Source organism: Grammomys surdaster, unplaced genomic scaffold (assembly GCF_004785775.1).
Source record: "Grammomys surdaster isolate TR1022 unplaced genomic scaffold, NIH_TR_1.0 752, whole genome shotgun sequence".
Classification (NCBI taxonomy): domain Eukaryota; kingdom Metazoa; phylum Chordata; class Mammalia; order Rodentia; family Muridae; genus Grammomys; species Grammomys surdaster.
In genome coordinates, this window is record NW_021605171.1 from 1,546,263 (window position 1) to 1,569,330 (window position 23,068).

At 39.4% G+C, this 23,068-nt stretch overlaps 1 protein-coding gene across 1 annotated transcript in view; it reads right to left on the reverse strand.

Moving 5' to 3' along the window:
* Positions 1-23,068, reverse strand: part of Prdm5 (PR/SET domain 5) — a 156,978-nt gene that overhangs the window by 121,090 nt on the left and 12,820 nt on the right. The window contains exon 2 of the mRNA XM_028782470.1: positions 20,746-20,829. Coding sequence (XP_028638303.1) covers positions 20,746-20,829 — 84 coding nt within the window. The remainder of the gene's footprint in view (positions 1-20,745; positions 20,830-23,068) is intronic.

The window sequence follows — 23,068 nt, forward strand, 5'->3', positions numbered from 1 at the left end:
GAGGCGGGAATGGGTGGATGGTGGGGGCACAGCCTCATAGAAGTAGGAGGAGGGGGGATGGGATAAGGGTTTTTGGAAGGAATAGGAGAAGGGATAACACTGAAAGGTAAATAAATAAAATATTCAATAAAGAAAAAACAGATAATGGGTCTGGCAATTGTAGCTGAGTAGTAGAGACTTTCTGTCAACAATTCATTATAGGGATTTTGTATAATCCTCAAGGATAGGGTATTGTGGAAAGGCCCATGGAATTCTAAAAAGGTGAGACATACTGTTCCTGAGACAAAGAATGATGCCAACCTGTGAGCTTGCTGAGTGCCCTGGCAAGGGTGACTAGGGAGCTGTATTGAACATAAATTCCTGACCCAACTTTGCTTGACTATATCCCAGATGGGACAAGCTTCCTTGCCTCAAGTTTTTAGACCTTGTGGGATAGAGAATCAAAAAGAGAAATTATAATTACAATATCTCTTATATTCTTCTTAAATGTGACCAGCTATTAAGACTCAACCATGTACTGGTCTACAAATCAATCCAATATTGGAAATAACAGTCTACTTTTGGAAGACTAGATCTGGACATTGTCAGAAACATATTTGGAAGTTATCTGTAGTTCACTATAGATATGATATATGATATCTGTAGTTCACTATAGATATATGTTAGCAAGAGATAAAGTTGGGACAGGATCTGGATTTCAAACAAGGGTTAGTACATATTTGAAGGCTCTTTTAATTGTCAAGCTAAAATTGGTTTTATCTCTTCTACATTGTTTATTGTAAGTTGCATCGACTGTATAATTTCCAATTGTGTTAGTGTGTTGAAATCTGGCATGTCTGTTATGGCGGTATATGAACCAGCTTTTGTCTTACTGCCCTGAGTAATAGAAAAACTTTGACTCGCTGAAAACAGCTTGAAAGTGCTGGAAGAAGTGAGTTAGGCTTTAAGCAGAAGCAAGAGGGTAGTGGTCTTGATTATTGCTGGTATAACAGCTTTAATTTCATTTATTGCTAGGACCACTGTTTCTGCAATAGCATTGACACAAGGAGTTAAGACAACTATTTTTGTTAACCATGTAGCAAAAAAATGTTACTAATGTATTAAGTATACAGAAGAATTTATATAGGTATCAGGAGCAACAGATGATGCTCTATAACCTATTCAAATTATCTGAAGGTGGTTCAGGGTTCAAGAGTTAGGAGCCATCCCAAGTGTCTTGACAAATATCATTGTAGTGTTACTTTTGAAATCCACAATGATTGTCATTATAATTAGAAAAAAAATTTAAAGGCACCTGATACTTGGCATAATCCTAACACCTCTCTGGGTATGTTAACTTTGCATACTGAGATTATGAATTTAAAGAATACTGTTCTGTTGAGCTTTGATGCTACAGATAATGCTCATAAAATTATCTGTGGCCTGAGGTCAATATTTCCATTTTGGTCAAACCTCACGAATGGCATATATAGCTTGATCCTTCTTGTCCTGGGAATACTTTTATTCCTGCCCATCGTGTTAAGCTTGTCTCTAACTACATCAACAGGCTGGCAGCCAAAGTACATGACTTGAAACTGATAATGGACTCCCACCCAGACAGAATTATTAAATTAAAAGGCTGGCAATTAAAGGACGAGTAAGATTCTGCACAGAGCCTTACCAACATAATACAGAAGTGCATTGCTTTTGATAATATATATTCTATGATGGGTAAGGAAGAACAACCTAAGACAGGCTCAGTCTTGTTAATGAAATAAAAAGGGGGGAGGAGTGGAAAGCTTTTGGCTTGGCAAGAAGCTGACAAGGGCCAAGGACAAGGAAATGGCTGCTTGGTAGGAATATGGCATTGGCCAAGGACAAGGAAGTAGGCTTCAGGCAGGAATCTGACAATAGACTAGAACAAAGAAGTAATTTCAGGTAGGAATCTAAATCTTCAGCTACAACAACGAAGTAATCTCAGGAAAGAACCTAAATATTAGGCTAGAATAAGGAAGTGATTTCAGACAGGAATCTAAATTTTAGGCTAGAATAAGGAAGTAGGCTTCAGACATGAAAATGACCTTGGGCTAGGATAGGGAAGTTGGCTCAGATACTTTGGTCATCCTGATATGCCTTTAGAAACGGTGATCACAGGAATGTTCACATAATTGGGTTTAATGCCTGCTTTTTCTTTGACTATTTGTGTTTACTCCATTGCCTGTTCCTTGACTATTTGTATCTACTGTATTGCTAGGCCCTCAACCTAGAACTGACCTTAATACAATCAAAATGATATAAAAGCATAAAGGAAGAGGGGGTATTGGATAGGGGGTTCTAGGGAGGGGAAATGGGGGAAGGGGATGACATCTGTATTATAAATAAATAAAATATCCAATAAAAATTTTTTTAAAAAATCTGATCTTTCTGTCTCCACCTCTTAAGTGCTGAGATTGAAATTCCAGCTGTGCACCACTATTGCCTGTTTAATGCTGTACAGGGGCTCTGTGCCTGCTAAGTAAGCACTCTACAAAGAGAACTACATCCCCAGTCCTGAAGCTAAGATTAAGTGCTAAAATATATAACAATTTAAAAGTCAAAATATATTTTAAAATAACTATTAATGCCCACTTTCTCTGCCAATTGCCTGCCCTTCACTCCACTCCTGCCATGAGTCAGTTCTTTTTTTTTTTTTAATAATTTATTTATTTTTTCTCAAATTGTAATTCATTCATTCACACTGGGGTTATAAACACAGAAAGGCAGGATGTAGGGAAGGGGATGACACTGGAGTGTGGGTGTTCAGGGGGAATAAAGAAATCTTTCAGAACCGGGTATCGGCTGGGTAAAGGTTCAGGGGACAAGTTGCTATGACTCTGCCTATGACTCGCTTGTCCTTATCTAAGTTGGTATTGTCTGCCAAGGCTACCTATTTACAAAGCCTATGACTACTCGGGGTGGTAAATTTCCACAAAAGCTGCCTGTTTACATTAGCTTATAGACATCTGTTTCAATGTATTTCCACTGAGACCCAAGACTTGGTGTTAGTATACATTTATGACAGGCCTATTGCTGATTTTAGGCCTATGGTTGATTTTAGGCCTTCAGTGTGTAATCAGGGCTGCCCCTGACATCTCCTCCCTTCTCTAAGTATAGAAGAGCTGTGGCGATTTTAATCTTGCGAAGGCGGGGATAGAGGCCTAACCTCCAGTAACTGAAGGGGACCCTGTAATGAATGAACTTGTCATGAGCCAGTTCTTAAGAAATAACTCAAGCTGTTCTCTACATCCTGCTCATGCTGTCTAATAGACATGAGAGGTGGGCCACATGAGCCACTTCAATATATCCACACCAGAGTTAAACAGAAATCACCACCCAAAGTATATGTATACTGCACAAAATATTTGCAATATTATCGCAACATATAATTATTGGTTAGAAATTGATTGAGATGGTGCCTTCTTCACAGTTTATAAAATCTACATATATAACAGATGTACAGATAATCCCAATAAATACACTAGTTTTTCAAAGAAATGCTGAATCTCACTTTAAATTTTACAAAATTCATTATTAAAAACTTCATGAGAGATTAAGAATATAATATAGGTGTAGAATGCTTACCTAAGACATCCAATATGCTGAGCTTGAACCCAGCAGTGACAAAAATAAGTAAGTAAATAATAAATAAATAAATGAGAAAACATCATTTTTCCAATAAATTAAATCAATTATCACAAATTGACTCACCCTTAATACACTTATATCAATAGACAAACTCGTATCAATATAGAAAAATTAATTTAACCCTGAAAAGAATGTGTTTTGATTTCAAAACTGTATCTATGCAAGTAAAGTATATTTACAGGCTTTAATGTCAAGAAAGTAGCAATGAAACTGAATTCAGAGAAGTAATGTATAAACTGAAAATCAATTATAAATTTCTTACTACTAAAGCATGTGTCATGGTATAGTTTTCATAGCAAGTTATATACCATGAAGATCACCTGCATATGACTTATCTTGATAAATGTGTAGGAGTATTATTGATACTTACTGTGAGGTTTTTTTCCTTTCCTTGGAGCTCTAAATTCAGCTCATTTATATGCAATAGAATATTAATAAAAAATTTAAATCACACTGAGGCAGGGTATGTGTGGTGTACATATGTATCTGTAAATGTTGTATAGGTATATAAATGTGTATATCAGTATGTGTATATCTACATGTGTGTACATGCGTGTGCCTATATAAGTGTATAGTTATGTACCTATGTATCCATGTGTGTGTACAATTAGATGTGGTTTGTTTGTGTGTTGTACGTTTGGACGTGTGTGTGTATCCAAGTACACATGCATAGTGTGTGTGTTGTATGTGTGTATATGCACGTGTAAATACATGCTTATGGATAAGTGTTTGCATTTGTGTATGTGTGTAAGTATACATGTGCATTGTATGTGCTCTTGTGTTGTGTGCATGTACACATGTATGTGTAAATGCGTGCATGTATATACGTGTGTGTGCATGTGTTGATATACATATGTGTATGAACTCATGTATACATGTATAAACACATGTATATGTACATGTGTGTACATGTGTGTAATTCTGTTTTTATATATGTACATGTATCCACACATATTAGTACAGCTAGAGCAATTGCCTGGTCAGAAAGAAGAGAAGAAGAAGAGAAGGAGGCAGAAAATGCAGGTGAACATTTAAAACAAAAATTAAGATAAAGGATACCATAGTGAACATGAAGGAAGCCCTGAACAGTCCAGCGGCAGCAAAAAAATTTGCACCTTTACTCACCCAAATGAATGCATGAAGATTCTCACAGAAAAGACTTACCCCATCTTATATGATGTTATGATTGCCATGAAGCTCATTTAAAAAGTTACCATAAACAAAAGCCTTTAGACAGTTCTCTAGAATTATTTTTTTAGACGTAAGCAAAGGACAAGATACATCAGCCCACACTAGGATATGAGAGAGTAGAATCCAGTTCTGTCTCTATTATTACCGACACTTCATAAATAAGTCAATCCATAAACATACTCTTCAGTTCAGAAACTGTAGCCACAAAGACCTCCAAAATCCACCAAATGTAAATACACACTTCTTTCCAGGATCCCAACACCATCCCATCCTTATCTACACACACTCCCTGTCCCTGTCCCCTGCTCAGTACCTAGTCCACTTCACACTTCCCAGCAAGTCCTGGACTAAGGAACTCAATTTCAGCCCTCACACAACTCCTACCTATGTGCCCTTGATGATCACCTGAGTCAAGACAGCCCCTACCAATTAATTCCTGAGTCGGTATCTCTTTAAGACATAAAAGAAACGAAAGTTTTTAGTCTGTTGCCTATGAAGAGCCTTCACAATGTGTTTCTTGTGGTTTGAATCTAAAATGTCCCCCAAAAGCTCATAATTTGCACTTTTGTCCCTGGCTCTCAGAGCTGTTCAGAGAGGCTACAGAATTACCAAGAGGAACCTCATAGAGAGCAAAAGGGGGGCCTTTAAAGGGCCGAGCTGGCCCAGCCTTCTGTCTCTTGTTCCTGGTCAAGCATGATGTGAATTGATTGTTCTAACTAGTGTTTCACTATGTGATAAACACCATGACCAAAGGCGTCTTGGAGAAGAAAAATATTCGTGGACTTACACATCCCATACACAGTCTGTCATGAAATAAAGTCAGGTCCCAAATGCAAGGCAGGAATCTGAAGGCATGAACTGAAGCAAAGGCCATGGAAGAATTCTATTTCTCATGGCTTGCTCAGCCTGCTTCCTTATAACACTCATGTCCTCCAGTCCAGGGGAAGAGGTGCTCACAGTTCCAGGCACCCCCGAATCAAATCATTAAGACTGTACTTAATGGAAGCCTGGACACCCCAGGGGGTGGGAATTTTGAGGGTGGGAAAGTGGGAGTGGGGGGGTAGGTAGGGGTTACATCCACAGAGAAGAAAGAGGAGGGGTAAGGGGATAGGGGGTTCCCGGGTGGGTGGGGGATGGGGTAAGGGGACAACATATGAAATGTAAATAAAATATCCAATAAAAAAAAAACTAAAAAAAAAAGACTATACTTAATGAAGTCTCTGAGGGTAACACGCAAACTCATAAGAACTGGCCTACAGGACATTCACATTACATTCAGGTAAAGAACCTAGCTATGTTCTACACATGTATTAAAAGTCAGAATGATGCTAAATTTTAACATAATGGACTAGTTAGCTTGCTAAAAGACATTTTAAGGAACAGCATTCACACTGAGGCACAGTTGTTGTTGTCCACTTTCATGCCAAGTTTTAGTGAAGAATAAATGGTAAAACAGAAAAATCAGAAAACCACAGTCTGTGACAATAAATGTAACTAAAGCTAGGGACAACACAGGTATGTGTAAGCATGTGCATACACTGAAGTCCACAAGTTCTACTCCCGGTATGTCCTACATGTGTCCAATTATGATCACGTGCTCGACTTTCCATCTTCACTAGCCCAGTTTCCTCTTCACCCTGCATCCATACTCCACTTTCTGAGTAGATTTCTCCACACTCACACTTTTATACTTGGCAAGGTAATATGATTATAAAATAAAGTAAACAATCATTTTATGTATATAATATTTCATAGAAATCATATATATATTTCCATAAAATTCAAATTTTTAATGTATGAAGATACATTATAGTCCACGCTGTCTGTATAAAATATTCAACTAAAAATTCAAAGATCAGTACATTGAGAGTATTCAAAATTTTTTGAATTATTCATCAACACAAATCAGAGATAGATTTCTACATAATACCAAAACCAAAGCACATATGCACAAATTTTACACAGCCTTACTTACAGCCTGACATTAAATTCACAGCAAGTAAATAAAATGTACTTTGTCAAAGTATAAACCAGTGTCTGGGCAGAGTGGCACCTGCCTGTTATCTTGAGACAAGATCACAAGTTTAGACTAGGCTATACAGTGAGCTCAAAGCCAGCTTGGGCTATTTAGAGAGATCCTGTATCAAAAATACTCTTTAAAATACTGCATTTTATGTAAATCAAAACAACTCTGGGATTCCATTTTATACCTATCAGAACAGCTAAGATCAAAATCTCAAGAGACAGCACATGCTGGCAAGAATGTAGAGCAAGGGGGACACTCTGCCATTGCTGATGGGAATGCAAACGTGTACAACCATTTTGGAAATCAATTTGACAGTTTCTCAGAAAACTGGGAATAGTTCTACCTCAAGAACCAGCTTGGTCACTCCTGGGCATACACCCAACAGATGCTCACCATGCCACAAAGATACTTGCTCATCTATCTTCATGGTAGCTTTATTCGTAATATCCAAAAACTAGAAACAACTTAGATATCCTTCAACTGAAGAATAAAAAAGAAAATGTGGTACATCTACACAATGGAATACTATACAGCTATAGAAAAACAAAGACAATATGAATTTTGCTGACAAGTGGACAGATCTTGAGAATATCATCCTGAGTGAGGTAATTCAGTACCAAAAGGACATGCACAGTATGTATTCAGATATAAGTAAATATTAGCCATAAAATACAGAATACTCATGCTACACTCCACAGACCCAACCAAGAAAGCTGGACCGGAAGGAGGGCACAAACAAGGATGCTTGAGCCTCACTTAGAAGTGGGAATGGAATGGTTGTGGAAGGCAGATGGAGGGACGGAACTGGGTGGAAGAGAGGATTAGGAGAGGAGTAGGTGGGGATAGATAGGGGAGATGGCCAGATGGCCATCGAATGAATGGAAATCCACAACTGCCTGCCAGGGTAGAGGGAGGTAAGGGACATCTCTAGGAAGACACAGAGACCTGGGATGGGGGAGGTGACCAAAATCAATGGGAATGAACTTAGCTGTGACTCACAGCATTGGGAATATGGAACCTGGGAAAGCTGTCTTCTGTGGCCAGGCAGGAACCCCCATGGAGCAATAGGGACACGAAACGTATCCTGTCTACAAGAAATGCAAGCACAGCACGGAGGATGGAACAGAGACGGGGAAGTGTTATAGCTAGCTTTCTATAGACTGGTCAATATCCCAACTTTCCTTTTAAAAAGAAAGTAATGTGCAATCAGAAAACAATTTTAAGAGAACAATACCCCATTCCCAAGTAGAGGGGTAGGTGTTTTTTGGTGAGTCAAGTGGGTGAGTTGTTAATGATCTTGGTCAAGAACAAAACAAAGTAAGAGAGGTTAGATTCAAGGATTTATTCTTCTCTTTTTTTCTATCCTTTCTTTCTTGTCTAATGTTAGGAGAAATGGGGGGGTTAAAGGTGATGAAAAGAAAACAGGGGATATAGGAATATGAGATAAAAGAGTAGATTATTGAATATACATTTAGAACAAAGAATATCAACAACCCAAATATTTTACATTTGTATGGACTTTGTATATAGATAGAAATTTAAGGTTACATTTTGCTACAATATTGTGTGTGTGTGTGTGTGTGTGTGTGTGTGTGTGTGTGTGTGTTTCAATTCTTGTTTAAGATACGGTGCTTATATAATTCTTAAAAATGCAGTGTTAAATTCTAGTCCTTTTGAAAGCTGCTACTGCAAACTATTTAGGATAAATAAGAAATACAAGTTAATAGTTAACTCAATCAAACTTATGGTTGTGTTACATTGTAGTTAGTTAATTACAGAAATAAGCTTCATTTTCCTTCCTGTAGATGCATTCCCAGTTAAGCAGATAGTAGATAGTTAGAAACAAGCAATTCAGATATACTGTAGATAGAAAGATGGCCTTCAAAAACCTCAGAGATCTACAGAATATGGCATTTTAAGATATTTTATTACTAGAAGACTTTTTCCAGGCGGCACCCATTCTACTAAAGAGAAGATGGTGAGCACTGAAGAACCTTCATACAGAGTCACTTCCATGTGGCAAGCTAGTGACTTGACAAGGAACTGCCCTTTCATCCACTCTTGACAATATTCTGTGCAAACTGGACAAATGAGATGCAGGGAAGTTGACGGCCAAGCTTTACAAGGACAAGTTGGGCAACTCCTTCATAATTCCTGCTTCAAAGAAAAGTGTGTTAAATATTCTGGGCCAAAAGGCTGAAGATGATGCTCCAAGGACTCACCCTTCGGTGACTGTCCAGGCAGCCGTCAGCCTCTGTCATTTGTATCGTTTTGGAAGCTGCTAGCTCTGTACTTCCTGCATACTCTGGTAATATTTATTCCTTCTCAGTTCTCTAATGGCGTTGAAGACTAAATAATTATAATCTCACAGTTAAGGTTAAGTTGTTTAGGATTAAAGAAAAGGTTTTAAAATCTAAAAAGATAATTTTAGGTTAGTAATACAAGTTATGCTAGAAAGTGATTCAGGTATAGCTAGTTGCAGAACAAACCCATGCTTATGGCCTAGACATTTATTCATACATCAATATATGAATAAATACCTCCGAGACATTATTTGAGAATTGGGGCATTGGTGGAAAAGGCTACAATTACAGTCTCCAGGTCTAATTAGCTGAGTTCCATCCCTGGGATCTTCATGGTAGGAGAAAATCTACTTCTTCAAGTTGTCCTTTAAACTATACATATCCTATCCACCCTCACACACACACAGACACATATATACCCACATACATACATACACACACACAAACATACATATACAAACATACATACACACACAAACATACATACATACACACATGTGCAGGTTTTAAAAAACTAAGATAATTTGCAAATGACACACACATACACACACACACATACAAACATATATATATACATACACACACATGTAGGTTTTTAAAAAAAAAACTAAGAAGATAATTTACATATGACCTCCTCGTAATTGTATTGCTATCCAAAGTTACTACGAGAAAATTGTTATAAAAGCAGAAAGCCTGATTTCCTGGCCTTCCCTGTACTCTGCTACTGTCTCAAGGCATGACCACTGACACATACAATTGTTCCTATGATAATGTGACACCAGCTATTTCTTCACCAGAGACCAAACCAATAGCATTCATAGTCTTGAGTTTAAAATCCTCCAAAGAAACCATTCTTGCTCTGAAGTTAGCTGTTTTCAGTACTTGCTGGGGTAGTACTGTAGCATTGATTACGTTTCCCATAGCCTCTGCAATTTGAATACTTGGTCTTGAATATGTGAAGCTGTTTGGGGAGGCTTGGGTTCTTTGTCCTTGTTGGAGAGGTCGGTCACTGAAGGTGAGCACTGAGAGCTTAAAGAGTCACTCTCTCTCCGTCGCGCCGCCCCGCGGTGGGGGGGGGGGGCGTGCCGGCCCTGGCGCTGTCCCTCCCTCTCTCCCCCTCCTCTCTCTCTCTCCTTCATGCTAGAAGCCTTAAGATATGAGAGATCTCAGCTTCTTGCTCCAGTCACCGTGCCTGATTGCTGCCAGCCACTATGACTGTGTGCTGGCATGCTTCCCTACGATGATGGGGATGGAATCTTGTCTTGTCATATCTTATCTCATCTGATTTCATAAACTCAAATGCACCCTTCCTTTGATTTTATTGTTGTATTTTATCACAGCAATAGAAAAGCTTTGTTGCATGGTGGTGCTGTAACTATAAGCTCAAATAGAATCTTCCTTCTACAAGCTTCTCTGGCTGTGGTGTTTTATCAAAGTAATAGAAAAATAATGAATGCAAGAACAAAGCTAGTGACTATATCCACCTAGCACCATGCTTTCTGAAAGTCTATGCTCTTTTTGTAGTATATAACTAGAAATCTAAAAAAAAAAAAAACATTTAGAAAATCTGGTAGCCATTAATTTTACTAAAATCTTTTGGTTTTACTTCTGTAATAAACACAAAAACTGAATCTCTCAATTTCACCATACTGCTAAAGTGCTTACTTCCATAAATGCATACATTCATCTGTCAGAGGACTTTTTAAGGATCTGAAGTGCTTTTTCAAGAGCTTTTCTTATGGAGTTAACTAAATTTTTACCATAATGCCTTAATGTGCTTAGGAAATTACTCAGATAAATCGTGTGTCATGTCCTATAGGAACATGCACAGAAAATCCTCCATGGTATCCGTCATCAGATAGACTAAGCCACTACCAAAGGAAAAATGTGATTGGTAAAAACTGAACTTCATCCCGAGCTGGAGCTGGTTACCAAACATCCCTGCAGCAGGATCAACTACTGAGTGTCTTCTTTCACATCATGGACTTTATTATTTAACAAGCTGAAGTTGCTTATAATTGTGAACAAATGCATCTATCAGATAAAATCCTGTCATGCTTTAAGTCAAGATCAGACCACAACGATCACAGGTGTACTCCTCAAATAAAGAAATCTGTTTTGTTGATTTCAATCCTATGTGACGTTTGGCTGAATGGCCAGGAGTTGGCTGATATACTTAGGTAGGAACCAATGTGGAAAAGTGGACAAAGGACAGCCTCAGTCTAATACAAACTTTCCAAAAAGAACTAATATTCCCTGGCTTGCCTTTCCAGCTAAAAGACCAGGGTCAAGAGGGACACCCTATACAACATTTGTGTCACTGGTTCTAACATTTCAAGGCTTCATAGGTGGTATTTTTCCACTAATGTCTCCACTAAGTGGTTCCATTTGGAACCTAAAAATGTTTCCATCTGCAAAAGAAAAGAAAAGAAGGTTCATAAAGAACCTTCTTTGCTCCAAACACCTAAAAGGATTTCTATAAACAATAAAAAATAAAAGATTTCAAACAATTGAAAACATTTTTTTTTTTTGCAAAAACTAAAACACATTGGAAAACTGGTACTGAATCAAGTTCCCAACAGCAGAGCAGCTGTAACCAGAAGAAACCACGAAAGAAAAAAAAACATACAAATGTCTACTTCAATATCCAACCAGGGAGCATCTTTACAGAGTTTCAGTTCAATTTTCTCTTCATGAAAAGGAAACAAAGATGTCTACAACATAGGCAATCAATACTTTTTTTTTAACTGCCAAATCACATATTTTCTAAGAATGCTAAATTAAAACAACAGATTATATATTTATTCAATGTCTCCATTAACTATTGACTATGAAATAAACATTTATTCAAGTATATTTATGTTTTAGTATATATTGTGAAAAGACCATAGCTAGAAAACAAAACAAGATGTCTCTTCAGGTTGTCATCCCTCATCCCATCTCTGTTCAAGTGCCCTTTCATTTAATGTATCACTGTTTTGGTTATTTGTCCTATTACTATGATCTAATCTTCTGCCAAAAGCAACTGTTTGTTGCTTTTGTTTGGCTCATAGTTCAAGGTTCTATCTAGACCATCATGGTAGGAAAGTGACATCAGTATGAGCCTGAGACAAGTGGTTACATTGTGTCTATTGTCAGGAAGCAAATAAATGACTTTGTTCACTGTCCTTTCCATGAACTACAGAACGAAGCCCAGGCCTACATGTCACTTTCTACGAGAATGAGTCTTCCCACCTTTATTAACAGTCAACATAATCCTTCAGAGTCATGTCCAGAGGTTAACCTAATCTAAACAACCCTGAAAGCTTGCCGTCAGCATTATTCAGGTCCTTTCAAGCTAACAATCATCACTAAGGATCACAACCACACTATACCCAGAACACACTGAGAATGAACATCGCCAAGTCACTCTTGATTCTTATCTTTCAACACAGCAGCAGCATCAAGCCCTCTGGATATTGATTACTTCCAATCACATCTCAGCAACTCTATCAGCAGAACCCAAACCCTAAGCACGAGACAATCAGTACTAGATATGGCAAGCATCAGGCTACGGCTCCCTCACCTCACTCAGGCGAGTGCCGCTCTTACCTCACCACAGCCTGTGTTTCAGAGGCAGTCTCTTCCTGAGGCATGCATCAGACTGCACAATTCTACAGCTTAATCTCCATATGACTCCTTTCTCCAGCTGAAGAAACCTTGCAACATACAGGGAAAATTGAGGTGGGATAGGCTACAAGTCTAAAATCTTAGAGCTGATAAAAGGGGAGAGTGTATCTTCCAAAACACACCTCAGAGACATTAAAATCAACTATGCTAGCTTACACAGAGACAGAATGTTTGTGGCCTTGCATTTAACAGTATTGGCATCCTCTCTCATGCATAAAGCTAATCAAAGTACCTCATGAAACCACCAAGCCATTTCATGCACAACAAGACACTCGTTAAGAATGATGTTCTCCATTGTTCTTCCAAGCAAGTAAACCCACTTGTCTCATTTTTTTGGTTTATATTTGTTTGGTTGGTTGGTTAGTTTTGTTTTACATAATTTTAAAATTTGCTTAATTAATCTGTAAACCTGGTTGCAAACCTCATCCTTTAAACAAAATATTTTTAAAATCCACATAGCCACTATGGAGGCACAAAAGAATGTCCTCTTTCTGAATGCCCAAGCATTAGTCCACATTATGTACCCTCCCTTATCTTGATAAACTCTCCGATGCTTCTTTCTGTCTTGAAATTCTTTTCTGAGGCATAGCCAAGGATCTGGCTTTACCTAGAGGAGGTCCTGAAGAGTGGGGGGCACAACACCAAACCTCTCTCCCTTCTCTGGCTGCCATCTATCCAGTCATAGCCTGGGACTGGTCCAAGGAGATTGGTCGGAAACACAACCTAATTCTTGCCACAAGTGGTTCTAATATCAGGATGTAAGAAACGTTATAGTGTCCCTACTCTTGTCTGGGGTCTCAGTCACATACTCTGTATGAATTTTCTGGAGACACAAACTTAAGATTTATTACCCACTCATTAATAATGTAGAAATGTTCCTCTTCATATGGCTCCTGAGTTCTTGATGGAGTAGAATCAGTGAGAGAGAGAAGTTAGCAAGTACAGACCACCTCAGTGTGAGGACATGTGCTGCCTAGAAGATCAGAATGAAGTTCCAAAAGCAGTTTACGAGAACTGCTATCAACAGCGTTTTGAAAAGCCATCAGTTACAGCATGGGGCTCACATCACTAGTGAGCACCATTATTCTCAAATCTATAATCTGCACAAAAACATCCATAAACCTCAAATATTTAAACAGGAATATTTTTGAAAACGTTTACATAATAGTATAATGCAATAGTAATAATAATCTTTACTCTTTTCTACAGACTAAACTGAGTACAATTACAGCAGTTTAACATGCTGTATCTTATCATATGTGGGAACCTAGTGGGCGGTAATGATTAATGATTCTGGCAATTCCAATGGCACTGAGCTTAAGAAATAACAAAAAAATCGATCTGAATTTAAGTAAAAGAGATTTTTCCTATTAATAACACTAGATTTGGGATATTTCACTTAAATCCAGTTTTTACTTGATTCTTGGAGAATCTGAACATGAGTTCTTAATTGTCTATCCAATGGGTTCCTTCCCAAGAGGGACCACCCAAAGTTACTGACCTGTACATGACATCTGCTTTGTGCATATGGGATCACCATTGGACGCTCAATTTCATGGTGAGTTGTTCAAAAGATGAAGGGCAAACATGATCACAGTAAGCATGGGACAGAGAGAAGAGAGGGACACACTGAGACGTCTGTCATCTCAGCACAGATGCAAAGTTTTAGAGAAAATGGTGCTCCTGGAAAAGTTAGAACCAAATATCAAGTTTTAAGAACACTTTTGACACAACAGAATAATTATGGCAGGACCAGATGTAGTTTTAGGAAAGGAAGGGGAAACCCATAGCCAGCAGAGCAGATCTATATAAAAGACTCACACAGGGAATATTACAGTGCCTACTTCGGAACATCTACAAATGGTCAAGACCAAGTGGCCAGTGAATGCAAAACTGTGTCAAGGTACGTGCTACAGAGAGGTAGCTGAGCTTCGATGTGAAATATCTAAGAAAGTATCATAGGATTGAATGATGAAGGTTTAAAAACAAAGCATTATTGAGAGCTTTGGCAATAGCATATGGATGTATTTTAGCCTTAAAGAAGAGTCTAGGAAAATAAAGTGGAAGGAAATGTAGTTCTAACTCTAAACCCCCTGGCAAAGGAACTCCTAATTAAGTGGAGAGACAACTACACTACAGACAATTGGGCACATACCACCAAATTGTTCATGGGAAACATCTGTGGTCATGCACTGGCTCCAAGCTCAGGTCACATGGCTGACCTTAAGCCTAAGCAATGCAACGTTCTCCTGGAGATATACTTTACTTTAAAATAATGTGGGAGATCCTGCTATTTAGAGGTCATAGTCTTTCAAGTCCCAACAGCTCCCCTGAGCTTAGACCAAAATGGAGGACTCCCTTTCCCAGCAGAGCTTCCTCTTCTTTATCTTATCTGGGGAGTTCAACCCCCACACTCTACTTGAGGAATGGCACAAAAATCCTTGGTGAAATTACAGGTTCAACGTCCTCGAATGCCTCTCCAAGCAAATGAGGTATCCTCTGTATCTTAAGCTTCAGCCAATGAAATTTCACCCTAAGAGGAACCCCTTCCCACTTTCCAAGGTTCATATAGTCCTTTTTCAGCCTGAATAAAGAACACAAGCTGTTTTGTTGAATACTATTTGAGAGAGCTGTTTCACTGACTGTCCTCTGAAAGAGCTGTAACACTGCAATCTTGGGATCCTTGCTAAACCACCAGTTCCTGACGTTGATATATTCTTCCCAACCTGGTGTATGACAATGCCTGGACACACCAGGGAAGAAGTAGAAAACAGAATCAGAGTAAAAAACTGAAGTCATCAGAAACCATTACGGAGAGACAGAAGTTCAAATCCTGGTGGCCAATACAGGAAATGCTGACATTCTATGAAATGCTCAGAAACTATGGGCATCTTAAATCCTAAGTTGTATTGTAAGAGGGAGGAAGAGCTCCCAGTAATGGCAACATTCCCAATAGCTCACAAGATTCCTTTGTGTACTGTCCAGAGACAGAAGCTGATATGCACCAGTAGGCACAATGGCTAATGCCTCCAATGCTTTGATGTAAAATGGCCTTCAGAAGCTTCTGTCTTGTCTATGAAAATCAATGTCACCATAAACACAATACTAATATGAAATGAGAAAGAACTATGCCTCATCCTGTCGTGTTAGGACATCATTTCCAGATACTATGTTCCTGGCTCATATGGAATAGCTACAATATAAGTAGGATTAGTCATCTAGGAACAGTATGGCTGTAAACAATGGAGACTTAGGGCATATTAGACATATTTTCAATAACTGGTTGATTTGACCCCCAGAACAAGATATTCTTCTTGTCTCCCTTTGAAAATACTTAATTAAGAGTTCCAGGAAAGACCCAATTGGAAGGCTAGTCATTCTCCTTTCTCTCTGCTCTTTCTGAATCCTGGTATTACCAACATTAAATGAGTAAAAGGGTCTACCAAGAATAATTGCAGGCTATGAAGCAGCTTATGTACCATAATAATGGAGAGGATTAGACCAGGATGAGTAGGAAATCTATAGTTTAAAAGGTGTTCTCTGTATTTTTGTTTGTTTGCTTGTTTTTTAATATTCCCTCAGAAGACCAACTACTGACAAAATTTCTTCCCTCTGCCAACAGCACAACTGGACAAAGCAGAAACCAGCTGACAATAAATGAATACCAGATGAGACAGGAAGGGGGAACACAAGAGAAAGAAGAGAAGGGGATGGGAGGGGAAAGGGAGAATGAGAAGAGAAAGGAAGAAAAGACAAAAGAAGAGAAGAAAAGAAAAGAGAAGAAGAGAGGGGAAGGTAGGGGAGAGGAGAGAAGAGGGGAGGGGAGGGGAAGGGAGGGGAGGGAAGAAGGAGACAGAGGGAAGGGGAAAGGTCAAGGGGGAGTTTGAATAGAGGTAGCATTCATATGTACATAATGCCAATCTCAGAAGCAATGTGTTATTAATCCCAGTGTCAAGTGTGGGATACCTCTACAGGAGTTGTCAGACAGAAAGTCCCATGAGCCCTTAAAAGAGCCTGCTGATAAAGACACATCCATCTTGCGGGGGGTGGGGGGGGGGGGGAACCAGCAAACAATGCTGGAATTATACTGGTAGCTTCCTTCCACCTGTTAGCCTTTATAGTGACATAAGTTTCTTTGCTGGCAGTTTAAGAAATTTCCATTAGTGTTAAATCAAACTTTAATCAGTCAGCAGAGATTTGTGGCTGTTGGAGACAGCTAAAAAGAAATGACAACAGAATATTTGGCCTTAAATGGGATATGTGAGACAGTTCCCAAGGCATACTGGGAAAAGGGGGCAGAAAGAATGTAGCCAATGGGAAATGGGCCTTAGGAACATGTCAAAGCGGTGGCAATCATGAATTCACAGCAGCTGCAGAGCACAGAGTCTGCACAAGACAGCCCATCAAAATTCAGTGATATATAGGGAAAGGCTCATGGGCTCATGCCTATAGAATTAAGAACTGGTGAGAGCTTTCAGATGAGAGAAGTCATTGTGTGGGTGATATGGCCACTGGTTAGCCATTTCTTCTTCAGTGCATAGTTCCAAGACCCATTCCCACACAGGCAGCCACAGTTAAAGATATAAAGGTATGCATTACAATCAATTCGAGCTTGTCCCTGACTCGCTTACAAATAAATAAGACTCAGACTATGGTTATTTTATTTGGCTTTGACAATTACTGGGCAGTCACACCTAATCTACTCCTTGAACTGCAGGCCTGGCTACCTCCCCAGTGGTGTACCCCATACTTGCTGTTTCTTAAGGCCATTTCCTCATGCTTCCTCTCTGCTGATTGCAGCTTTCTCACTCTCTTGTTCTTCCTTTTCTCTCCAAGTTCACAACTGCTAATTCCTCCAATAATTGGCTGTAGCCAACGTTATTTAACCAATAGCTTTAAATCAAGGAACAGATTTTGCACAACAAAAGATACCTTGAAGTATACAATTTAGCATTAAAATACATAGCAACAGACCAAACTTTAACAAAGAACTTTAACAAAGAGGAGAACTTGGAGGGAGAAGGGAGAATGCCTTTAGAAAGGGGATACATGAGAGCTGAGGAACAAAAACTGTCAACAAATAAATTAATAATAATAAAGAGAGAAGAGAGGATAAGAAGGGAAAGAAAGGACACAGAGAGGACGAAATACAGCAAACCTCCCAGGAGAAAGGCTAAGCTGAAAGAGGTAGTGTTATCCTTTCAACCTTACAAACTGTAACTCACTCAAAGCATTAATATTAAGTACAAAGTAAAATAAAAATGATACACCAGTCATCATGTGACTCTAACATCATCAAGCATGAAAATACATAAAGTTGTGTGAGTAGCAGAGTAAGAACAGTGGGCATGCTACTGTATAAAACCAAAATAGTAAAGACGAGAAAGGCCATAGGAGCCAACCATCAGCTGCCAAAATACTATATGTAATGCAAAAACATGGCACACACTTAGTGAGAAGGCTGGGATGACTCCATGACAGGCTTCAGATTGGCAGTTCTAGACTGGGCAAGTCCAGGCTAGCAGTCCAAGCCTCAGAAGCTGCCCAACCTCCTGGCCTGAGGCAAGGACAATGGGTCAGCAGCAGTTTCCAGACTGCCTCACCTACTTCCTCAGCAACTGTTTCCAGACCTCAGTTTCCAATCTCCATGCCCCAGTAATGGAATGTCCCTAGAGATGGAGTAAGATAAAGGTCCCCTACCCCAAAATCCCCTAATGTGCTTTAAATCAGGCCTGCTACCTCGCTTGGCTGTCTCTCTATCTTAGTAATGGGAGACCCCAGCATGCTGGACTTCTGCAGAATAAAACACGCTTTGCATTTACATACTACTTGAGTCCAGGGTATCATTTTTCCGCAATCATGGACCCTTACATTAGTTTCTCAAAAATTTCTTTTCTGAGTAAAATTAGTCCTTATCTGCTTAAAAACGCATTGGTATCATCACTAAAATTTCCAGACAAAAAAATATCAAAAGCCATTAGCAACTTGTTAAACATTATGGAGGTTTTCTGGGGGAGGAAGGAGTACATTTGTCACATGTAATTTCTGAAAACCTTATGGCAAAAGAATGAACTGCTGAGAAAATTAAGACTCTACAGAAACATGTTATAAGCCATAAAAACATTTTAGATTCATAAAAATAAGCAATTAAAACAGCATGCTAAAATAAGACAGTATCAATAACATTTTCCACTTGAATTACAGTGCAGGTTGTTGCTAGGTTTTGTTCCCCATCCTTGTGTTGCAAAAACCTTTTGGAATCATTTTTTCATTTAACTGCACACCTTACCAACAGTGTCAGTAACAGTAGGACTCATATATGTATGTTTTTGTTTGCAGACAACATGCTGTGATAAATTTATGTGTCAGCCAGCTAAGCTGCCATACGAAAGTGAATGAACCAAACAACAAATATGACATTTTATACCATAAATTCACTTTAAGTCAAAGAGATTATTTAAGCAGTGGAACTTTTACTTAACTGGTCCATTGTTTTAAGAGAAAAAATCTCAGGTTTCCAAAAGCAGATATACCTAAAGATTACAGCATTACACTTCAGCTTCCAGCCTATGGACCTCATCTCTGTGTTAGTTAGTTTTCTATTGCTGTGGTATCACACCATGATCAAAGAGATTTGCAGAAGAAAGTGTTTAGCAGGGCTTTAAGTTTCAGGGGGAAAAGAATCCACCATGGCAGGAAATGTTGGCAGCAATGGCAGACATGGACACTGGAATAGCAAGCAGGGAGCAAAGACAGTGAATTGGAAATGGTATATAGCTTTTAAAACCTCAAAGCCAACACCAAATGACATATTTTCTCCAGCAAGGAACCTACCTAAACAGTGGCACCAACTGGGGACAAAATAGTCAAACATCTGAGCCTATGGGGGACATTCTCATCAAACCACCATGTCTACACATTTCAGATCCCATGACTGCATGATGTAAACCTTGAAATAAATCTCTTTTAATATGTTCTCAGACAGCCTTAGATGCATGAGATCCTGTCGCAAAAGTAAACCAATACAAAACAAAAACACATTTTCTATCTTAAGACTTTCAAACCATCTACACATGCCTCATCTCTTGCCCAACTAATAGAATTCTTGTTGCTAGGGTCTTCAAATACCACTTTCAAATGTCTCCAAAGCTCTGATTCCCTTGTCCTGATCCTCAGGCCACTCTTGGAACAACTAGAGGCCACCAAAGTAATTAAAACTAGAATATGAAATCTGTATGATAAATAATATACACTCACATGAGCAAATTCCACAGAAGAGAAACTTCATATGGTAAGACAGTTTACCACATCTTAATTATTAACATGTACATCCTAAAGATAAGTACAGCTTAACTTTGAAGTTTGGGTCAAACAACTAATGAAAAATTACCTTTATCTGATTAGAACCACAATAGAGAAATAAAGGCTAAAAGTTAAGCACAATTTCATTTACAAAAAAACTCAATATTTAATTCAATTGCATATTTACTTTGAAATCCAAACCTTAAACACAAAAAATACCATTTATGATGACAATATTTAAATTTCAGAGTTCTCAAAGAATTGTATAGCAGACTATTTCATCCATCTAATATTTTTAATGCTGAACTGCAAAATGAAGACATTCCTGGTTGGGAAAGATGGCTCCACAACAAAATGCCAAGGCTTCCCTGCCACAGGTCAGGCAGGAGGATTTAACACTCTCTTCCAGACTCAGTATCCACCTTCAGTCACATCTACACATACACACAACTTTAAAAAATTAATTTTTAAAAACAGTAAGATTTTTCAGTACCTAATCTGGAACTGGGGCCAGTACTCACTCAATGGCCTTACAGCCTCAGTCTCATACAAAGAGGAGCACACTCCTCATGTGTAATAGGGCACCCTTACCTCCCACATCAGTCGATAGTCCATATTTTCATCCAAGTCTTCAGGCATTCGCTTCTCCCCAGCGAAGGGTCCAAACTTTTCACCCTGTATAGCAATGATTACATTGAAAAAGAATCAATGTAATAATCAGCTAGGAAATTCAACCAGTTCATCTTTTGGAATCTTTTTCATCCACATCGTCATTTTTAAATATTAACTATTTAATACGAGCTACAATAGAAACAGAAAATGTTTCCACATTTTTTTAAGGTCCACCTTAATCTGTTTTAGTCTAAAGCTTCTATCCACAACACAGAAGCCAACATAAAAGGGTTAAAAGCTCTACTTTCAATTCCCACAAGCTATGAAGACTGTGCTCTCTGTTTCCACCCTCCTCACAACCTCTGGCAGGGGGTTTCAAATGAAAAGCACGAGTTTTGCCTGACTTGAGAGACAAGCCCACCAGCCAGAATGTCACCTGGTTTCCATAAAAATCATAAATTCATCCCTATTTTGCACAAGAAAGAAGTATGCTTACCATTCTCAGAGAAGGCCTTTCATAAATAAAAATTAAAATTGCCTACCAATCTTTCCAGCAGCCTGATGCTCACTCTTTATCTAGGCGAATCTCAAAACGTGTGCTTTGAAGCCCACTATATGAGAATCACTGGGGCTGTCATTCCAGATACTGATTCTAAGACTTCATTAAAATTGGTATCTGGAAATGGAGTGTAGGTGACAGAATTCTGACAAGTACCCTACAGAGATCTAAGGCCCTGTAAACCACGAGGAAAAGATCAAATGGATAGATATACATTCCTGATCTGTCCACTTTGAGGTGTAGACTCTGTGTCTATCAACTGTGAAGTGCAGACCATTGGAAGAGCCTGCTATTGAAGTCATAGTCTACCATGTCTGGACAGCTCCCACTAGTTCAGCACAAAATGGAGCCCTTTCCCAGCAGTTTCCTCCTCTCTGCCTGACCTTATCTGGAGAGCCTGACCTGAGGAATGTCAGATAATCCTTGGTGAAACTACAGGTTCATCTTCTTTCGTGTCTGGCAAACACCTGGTGTACTTCTCTGTGGGGCGGTGAGCTGTGAGAGGCAGCTGGGTACCCAGTTGAGCTGGCTTTGAACCCCGGAGACCTTCAGTGATGGTAGGAGTTTGGTTTTGCTCCTGGGACCTCTGGTTGCTTTCACATAGCCACAGCCCTCTACAGCCCCTCCCAAAGAGAGATTTGTGGCCATTGGTCTCATAGCACAGGCAGAGGGCATGACTACAGGCTGCAGAGCCTCAAGGTATCTCCATATTCATGAGATACCTAAAGGCTAGAGGGCATAGCCAATTAAGCATTCCTCCCCAGACCCTCCTCCTCGCAAAAGGTATTTAACCTCAGGACCACCCTGAGAATATGGGGTATAGCTTCATCCATTTTCCACCATGACAATAAAGATCTTAAGACCATATTTTAAGACCATGGACTACCTCTCTTCTTTAGGGCCCCCCGCTGTGGGGAACTGTGGAGAAGGTTTTCAACTACCAACTCAAGCGAGCTAGCCAAGCCAGCCATGACCCAGCTGAGTGAGTCACCATGACCAGGAGTCTCATCCCCACCATGGCCCCAGCCCCTTGGGGAGGTCCACAATTCAGTCTAAAAGGACCCATGCCCACACACACACCACAGCCTAACACCTCTCCATGCAAATGAGGTATTCCCAGTACCTTAAGCCTCAGGCTAAGAACAACTCCTTCTCACTTTCTAAGGTTTATATAGCCCTTGTTTACCCCCAGTAAAGTCCACAATATGAAGTCTACTCCCCTGCCCCCACACCTGACTCCCACTTCCACACTCCCAGCCAGACAAGACTGAGATCCTGCTGACTGATCTGCTGTTCTGTACTCTGCTTCATCTTTCCCTGCCAATTGTGCAGCCTGGACACACTGAGAGAGGAAGCACCAGAACACAGAACCAGATACTTTGTTGTGTCAGCTGTGAGGGATGGCATCTAAAGGTGTGGGGACTTATAAGGCCTTATTTAATAGTAAGGGACATTTTCACTTGTTCATGCGTGTGTATGTGCTTCGAGGTGTAGTAATGTATCCCAGGACTAGCCTCCTACTCAAAGTATCTGTCAGTGGGGAGGGGCGAGTGTTGAGGCGTAGTCTTATTTCAGACAGGTCTCCAAGTCCATGTTTGTTTGTTTGTGTCTTGTCCGTGGTCTTGTGTGCCCCAGGCTGGCCTCCAACCCCACATGTAGCTGAAGATGGCACTGAACTGCTGAGATTCTCACCCTATTACACTCGTGTGGCGGGGTTACACATGTGGACCTCCAAATTCAGTT